Below are 7896 nucleotides of genomic sequence, written 5' to 3' on the forward strand. Positions count from 1 at the left end.
GAAAATAACCCAATAAATCAAAGTAACGAGACGATATCGCTTATTGATTCTGACAAATTTTCTTTTGCAATATTTCACAACGTTACCGAGGTGTAATCATTAACGTAGCTTCGATTCATGTTTATGCGTGTTGAATTAATTGCTAGTGTAAGACCCAGCGATGAAATTTACGTTTCAACCAGACGATCATACAGTGAGACCGTTTCGTGTGAACGCCCCAAACGTCGCGACGTCGTCGGTAACATGATTGCTCAGCGATGTTTCATGCATGAAATTCATGACTAACGATGATGAATTTGTGCAGGAAAAGTTACTTAGCTCCGTCCACTTTCATTCACAAGACGCAAAAAACAACTATTTTTCTTTATCCACTTGTCTTTATTTTACATCTTGTAGTATCAAAAACTAAAGATACGTCGTTATGTTACATCCTTAAATACTACAATAAAATAACTATCAACACGATAATTATTACAGAAATGATTATAAATAATATAGGTCGAAGTTAATATCACAGTCTGACACAGGTCTCGGAATGTGCAAAAATCTTAGTACAGTGCCATCTATTGCGTAGCGGCGTAACTACTAAGTAACTGGTGGCGACATCTAGTAGTGATCGTTGTAACCAGCATAGCTGTGGTGGTCGTAGTGTGGTTGCGGGTGTTGAGCATGTCCGATACGTTTTACTACGGCTCTGAATCCGTGAATCTTGTCAGCTGTGTATTCGACGATACGAGTTGTACCGTCAGGTTCGGCGAGGGAATAAGCACCTGTGGAAAAGTATTGTTGTAAACAAATCATTTGTAATGATGCATTGAATATGTTTAAAAGATATGATATGAACATTATTATACATTTTAATAATTAAATACCAAAATAATAATATTTTTGCATTTATTAGGGGAGTTATTTCAATTCATTAACCGGTATTATGCCCTAGTTATAACTGAAATTATTATAGTATTTCGTTTTGTCAAGTATGAATATTTTCATTTTAAGTTTATCATTTCATCGTTAGTTCTATTCCAAGTAAAAACGTCTGTCAAGATTTTTGTAATTTTGACAGACGTTTACCAATTTTAATTGTTTGATTGGATAAATACATATATTATATTGTCATACCTTTCACAACGTCTCCGTCCCGTGTTTCCCACTGTGTTTTGTGGTCACCAGTGTGCGGGTCTGATACGGCATAGTCGAATGCATATTTTGGATGGGACTGAAAATAGAACATGAATTTCTAAAATATTTTCAAATACTCTGTTTTCGTGTCGCATTTACTATGTAATACATGTAAAAGCCACGCGAGCAACATAATCCAAATGATGAGGTGTTAAAATCACGAATGTTACAAATATGATATCACTGACTCTGTAGTAGAAAAGACATCAACGCGTTCCGAATATTTTAATCACAATTAATCTATACTTCTATACTATATACTATATAATATTATAAAGCTGAAGAGTTTGTTTGTTTGTTTGATTGTTTGTTTGTTTGTTTGTTTGTTTGAACGCGCTAATCTCAGGAACTACTGATCCGATTTGAAAAATTCTTTCAGTGTTAGATAGCCTATTTATCGAGGAAGGCTATAGGCTATATGTCATCACGCTACGACCAAAAGGAGCAGAGTAGCAATAAAAAATGTTACAAAAACGGGGAAAATCTTGACCCATTCTCTCCTATGTGACGCAAGCGAAGTTGCGCGGGTCAGCTAGTGTTCAGTATAAAATTACGTTGAAGTTGCGTTTTATGTTATGGGACAAATTGTTATATTAAAGTAATGTTATCTGTTTATTAAATGCTTATATTAGTTTTTACAGTTGTTTTTTTTAATAAAAGTGCCTCTATTATCCTGACATAAAGTCCCTTAAATATATTTTTTTGCTATTAGTGCTAAATTCAAACAACTATGTTATCAGCTTTAAAATGACATGATTTTATAATTTCCTTTAAACGATGTCAGTTTAAGGAAAACCACATTAGAATTTCGCAAGCTAGTTTTAGTTCCCTTCAGCAAACAACATAATAAGGCGATTCACATCCGAATTTCCTCCTACTCTTGAATTCACAACACAAATGACACAGTGACGCAAGTATAAGTATGGGACGTCATGGTGTCTAACCGTTACGGTATTTACTTTGAATCCTACATAGGAATATCAACCTTATTTTTATAGGAATAAGAAACATAAAAGTGAAATGAAATAAAATTAAAATGTTTCCAATAACGTCACGACTTTGAATGCTCTACATATTATGTAGGGACTCATCGGTCTTGATTACAAGAGACTACAACTTATGCAAAATGATCGTTTATATAATCAGATGTACTGTTTTATATGAGCTCGTAATGACTTGTTTAGGAGCTCTCCTTTTGTAGAGTTCTTGTTTTGTAAAAACCTAAAATAAGTCTAGGTGACACCAAATTAGGAGACGCTACTTAATTATGAATGACAAGAGTGACAGAAATGGTTGCCTACTACTATTAAAAAGCTACAAATTTTGTAAATCTTAATTAATTGCTATGCCTTACAGAATATTTAACAAGGATAATACGAATGAATCATCAGTACGATTTCTCTTTCTACCAAATTAAAACTCTACTCTTGATATAAACACTTCATATTATAATAGGTCGGGGAAAAAGTCTTTTCGCATTATAATATGTGAACTCGTAATAATAAGATCTCTTTGGCTTTAAGAATCAGAAATGAGTACACGGTCTATTAGGTTTCTTTCAGTGAGCTCGTGAGGTACCCAAATATTGAGCTTTTTTGTGTAGAGAAAATATTTTACTACAAGTTCATGCATACTATAATGCGAAAAGACTTTTTACCCGACCTAATAATATTTGTTACATTCTTGTTATAATAGCAAAAAATATAACGACAATGTAGTAGATATGGTGATCAGGTACATCAAAATATTATCTAAATCGATTTACAAAGTGTACCTAGCAATACTTACATAATAATCATGTCCATCATCATGGCCATGACCGTAGTCAGCTTGAACCGGGTAATAACCGCCATATCCGGACACACCACCGTACCCGGATAATCCGTGTCCACTATACCCGGTTCCGATATACCCAGCACTGGCAACAGCGCACACTGCGGCGAAGGCAAACACCTGGAAAATAGAATATTGTGGTTAATTTCTTTTTTTGGTGCAAGAGACATGCTTCACTGGTTATATTGATTTTATTAAGTGTTTGTCGCAATGATAAATTTTGGGTGCTCAGCGTGAGGTTTGTAGTGTTTTGTATTACAAATATTGTTAAATCGTTCTAAAAGACTTTTTTTTTATTTGGAATTGAGCAGTAGTAATAAATAAAATTAGAGAGATTTCCTTTCATTGTTTTTTTGCTAGATTCAAATGTCAATATTGGTTTGGATATATTACGATAAACGAGTTATAATTTTTATTTAGTCAGTAATTGTAAAACTTGTCAAAATTAACATAATATTTTAAAATTGATAGTTAGATATCGCATCGCATATTATTAAAATTATCTAAGCGTTAAAATGTATTATTTTTGATTAAATGTCTGGGCTAACTTAAAAATTCTGTTTGTATTAGAGAGGTTCATGAGTTTATTTTAAGCGGTTCGGCTCTTACAGTTTCTCATCATTTCCGATATCAAAAACATATCTTAACATGTCTATTTCACGCTTCCTGCGTTTGTTTTGGTCCTATTGTTCCACTAATACATTACGGTGACTACATATTACATCATTGTTGCTCTATTATGAATGAAATGCATCATAAGACGTGGTACACTGACCTTAAATGTCACTATCATAATTGGTGCGAATTTTTCTTCGCCCTATTGTTATTTGGAACAATTCTATGTTTGTTTTGCTTTACATGTGTTGTACAAGGTCTATGTGACATAATGACCTTTCTTAAACTGTATTTGTCACTTAAGTTTCCGCACATAAACCGCCTATCAACAATAACCGGATAATGCAAATGACAACTTTAAAGTTGCGCTTTATGCACTGCCGAAAGTTTTAAAAATAAATGAAGTCAAAGATGCAATTCGCTTGAACCTTTGATAATATAATAATCTTTTATCCAAATAGTGCTTCTGGACTTATAATCTTTCATAATATTATTATAATTTATTCGCATTTAACATTAAAATTTCAGATATTTTATTGTGGAGCAGTTCTTTATCTGGAAATCCAAGACTAAAAGGTTTACGCCTATGTAGTTTTCAATAGCAAGTTAAACCAATGCATCATATGATTAAAATTAATGCAGCGTACTTCTACCATCGGAAATTAAATATCGCAAAGCTGCTATATTACTTATCTTATCACATTACACAAATAAAAACAAACGTAATTACTTAAATCTAAAACGTAGCCAAAAATTCAACCCCCAAACCTCAACATAATCGAAAGAAAAATTTATAAAGCAAACTATTTCGACGACCAGTCTTCCCGAAGGGGTGTCGTATTATAACCTAGGGTACTGGGTAGTGAAGAACCAATAGGCAGTCGCTCCATGTAAAATACTAATATCAAACTGCAACCATAGAGACTGGAAGCCGACTCTAACATGGTTGGAAGAAAGGCTAGGGTGACGAAGCAAACTATTCGCGGAATTGTAGCAACTTTATATAACAAAGTGTTGATACAATTTATTTGACAAACGATGTAACATGAGCGGAATATCAATGCTCATTACGTACAAAAGACATATGAAAAATTCGTTTTCCTCCGACGTAATCAGTTACGTGTTTTGCGACAGTAATATCGATATTTCCCATAGCGTTACGTATCATTTATATGAGTTCGACTATTGTCACCGAACCGTAACGAGGGAATACGTGCGTATTGTGACAAATACCGCAAATGGTGACACTTGTCAATCAATACTTAAGTAAGTAGTTCTTTTTTCGCGTAAACGCTTGATATCTAAATAAGTGTAATACATTTCAATTTAGTTGTATTATATAAGACCAATTTGCGACGACAGATAGTGATGGTTTTTTATTAACATAATGGTCTTGTATTACGAATTGAAATTATTGTGTAATTTGAAATTGATCGTAGGTATTCTCCATCAAATGTTTCAGAAAGTTTATGCGTACTGTTAGCTGTCTATCCTATAAACATCCAATCTCTATTATGGAGGATTCTTTTTATTTACAAACGATTACGGTTATAACGGATTATATAGCATGAATTTGAACGTTTTTCTTTTGTAGAGCAATATATTTAATAAGTGATTTATTAAAGTGTTAGCTAACGTTATTGTTACGTTTAATTCCTTATTTTTATATGTAACTCTAACCTGTCCTTACGTTAGAAATTAGTTGCCATCCAAAACAATTTTAGGTAATTCAATAAAAAAAACGCGTTAATTTAATTTCAACACCTGATCGGAACTAGAAACACGAACTATTATTCAACCCAAATTAACACTATAGCAACGCGATTTTTTTTTTAACTTCATATGTTTTCAAGACCTAATCCCGAACTAATTCACTAACACCGCACTTACTTGGAAGGCACGCATTTTCACTAGTATAGGTCACTTTCGTCCTCTTCGGAGTCGACAGGAGCTGAACTGACACTGGTGCAGGTCCCACTAGACCTCGGTATTTATAACTAGTGGTTTGTTGCACCACTGCCGGCGGACGGTGCGTGAGTTTGGTTTAGCTTCGCTACTTTTCGACGTATGATAACAGGGCTTTGTTTAGGAGGGATTGTTGTTTTTGGACTGATTTTAGGCAAGTATCGAAATCTATGTAGATTTGGGCTTGGAACTCTAGTAAAAAATAAAAATTAGTATATAATTTTGTAAGTATTTTTGCAGGCATTTCAAACTGTGACTGTACAGATACATATGTACATACTTACAAGTGCTACATGAGATTTTACCATTCAAAACATGATTCAAAATTAGTTAAATAAATTATTATAAATTGAATTACTTAAATTATATTTTATAGGACTATAGGACATGGACAGTGTGGACACTTGCACAAGACGACTAAAAGATTTAGGTATTATGGAGTGTTCTGCTTAAAATGTCTGCTCTATCTAGATATAGATACGTATATTTTATCTGGTATGTTTAGAGAATAAATCAGTGCAAAAACATATTTCGCAATTCATATATCACAATCACACGCGTTTACGACACGAAGAAGAGAGTAATCAATCAGTAAAAACTATATCGACTATAAAATTTTATGTCTTTCGCCAAATTAATAAGTATTTATCCATTCGAGTAGTTACATAATTTATATTGAATTAAATATAAATGGAAATATTTTTTATAAGCTGGAATAAAGGCTTTATTTTTAACTCCATACCATTTTACTATAGAGGGTAAATTGCCTTTAAGGGGTTGAGACAGTACAGAGTCCTCGCTTATTTATGTAGCCGATATTTAATAAGAATACTTACTGTTGCCGAACATACCTTTGTCAGTAGCCTCGTAAAATAATGTTAATAATACGTAAGAAGATTTGTGTACTCGTACATAAAATCTCCGTTGTTACATAATTATAGAACTTGAAGGAGGAAAACTTAAAAAAAGTGAAAGAAATTTACGAAAAGATATTTTTATTGCCAATTGGTGCTGCATCAGAGTATGTTAAATTCTGATGACGTTTTTTTAATCTAACTATCATACATACCTATAACTAGCATATAAAATCATACGTATAGGAATCAATATAAAAAATATATTATCCTCGTAGTTCAAATATTGAATTACAATAGTTAGTATCGTAAATATAAAGGTGAAACACATGTCGAATCAAAACAGCAATTCATGGTCATTCCCAATCAACACCATGCTACTATTTCTTTGAAGCACAAGTTACAAATTGTAACACTGCAGCGCGCAAAAATGTGCAAATTATGCTTTACTAATCATAACGAACTTAGAACATGAAAAATCTACACTGTTCAGTGTTCATACTCAGAGAGAATTGATGATACAAAAATACTAAGAAAGGAACCTAATTACATCGACTTCTATTTTTGAAGAAGCTACTACTATATACTATACCGAACAGGGGTATAAAAGATCTTATTTATCCACTGCTATTTGAAACTCAGGTAAAAAAGCCTAGATGTGAGAGTCTCCAAAACAGTGATCGTGAAATTGTCTATGCACGGTAAACCAAAATAGGTACCTTTAAGTAACATAAATATTACCAACTGTGCGAGAATCAATTTCATTAGACCTGGCACTTTTGTTTTGCCACCCAAGTCACATATAGGTGTAACAAGTATGTACTTCTCCTTCTAATAACATGATGCCTATTCTACCAGAAACCATTACATTAATATTATTTTTGGACACATGTAATAGAAGGAATATTGCCATGTCTCAAGCCCGATACGGAACTTTGAGTTACTTATACACTTCAACAAAGATTGGAATACTCGACAACACTTTGAGCTGCACAGGAATTGATTCTGAGACACAAACAGTAATACACTACTGCTCAGACCACAGTGGATACATACTCATGTTTAGGTAGATACTTCTATCTTATATGAGAAAATATCACTATTTATGAAGATTGTATGATGTAAACTGTAATAAATCTGTCGTACAAAATCTATGCACTACAACGATTGCAGTACACATATTTTTCGAAATCCCGAAGCCGCAAACGCCGATCATAACATTACGAGCACATTGTTACGTGCCCCGACTATCAAACAAATTGATCTACATACATAGTTTATTTGGCACGCCGTTTATTGCACTAAATAATTATAAAGCTACGTTGCGTATTCATTGTATCGAGATAGAATTGTTCGTATTAATATTCAATGAGGTTGAACTGCAATAACCTTTGAATTGAAAGCTTTGTGTAAAAGTTACTTATTTTTCCATTGTTTTGTTTATTTG

General features: G+C 33.0%; 1 protein-coding gene across 1 annotated transcript; it reads right to left on the minus strand.

The window, feature by feature from the left end:
* Positions 1 to 357: 357 nt before the first annotated feature.
* Positions 358 to 5678, minus strand: LOC142973110 (cuticle protein 19-like). The gene is made up of 4 exons (XM_076114666.1): positions 5521 to 5678; positions 2971 to 3135; positions 1123 to 1219; positions 358 to 770 (listed from the first exon to the last, which is right to left on the minus strand). The coding sequence occupies exons 1-4, from the start codon at positions 5533 to 5535 to the stop codon at positions 607 to 609; spliced, it is 441 nt and encodes a 146-aa protein (XP_075970781.1). The 5' UTR covers positions 5536 to 5678; the 3' UTR covers positions 358 to 606.
* Positions 5679 to 7896: the final 2218 nt, after the last annotated feature.

The sequence above is a fragment of the Anticarsia gemmatalis genome, chromosome 5 (genome assembly GCF_050436995.1).
Source record: "Anticarsia gemmatalis isolate Benzon Research Colony breed Stoneville strain chromosome 5, ilAntGemm2 primary, whole genome shotgun sequence".
NCBI classification, from domain to species: domain Eukaryota; kingdom Metazoa; phylum Arthropoda; class Insecta; order Lepidoptera; family Erebidae; genus Anticarsia; species Anticarsia gemmatalis.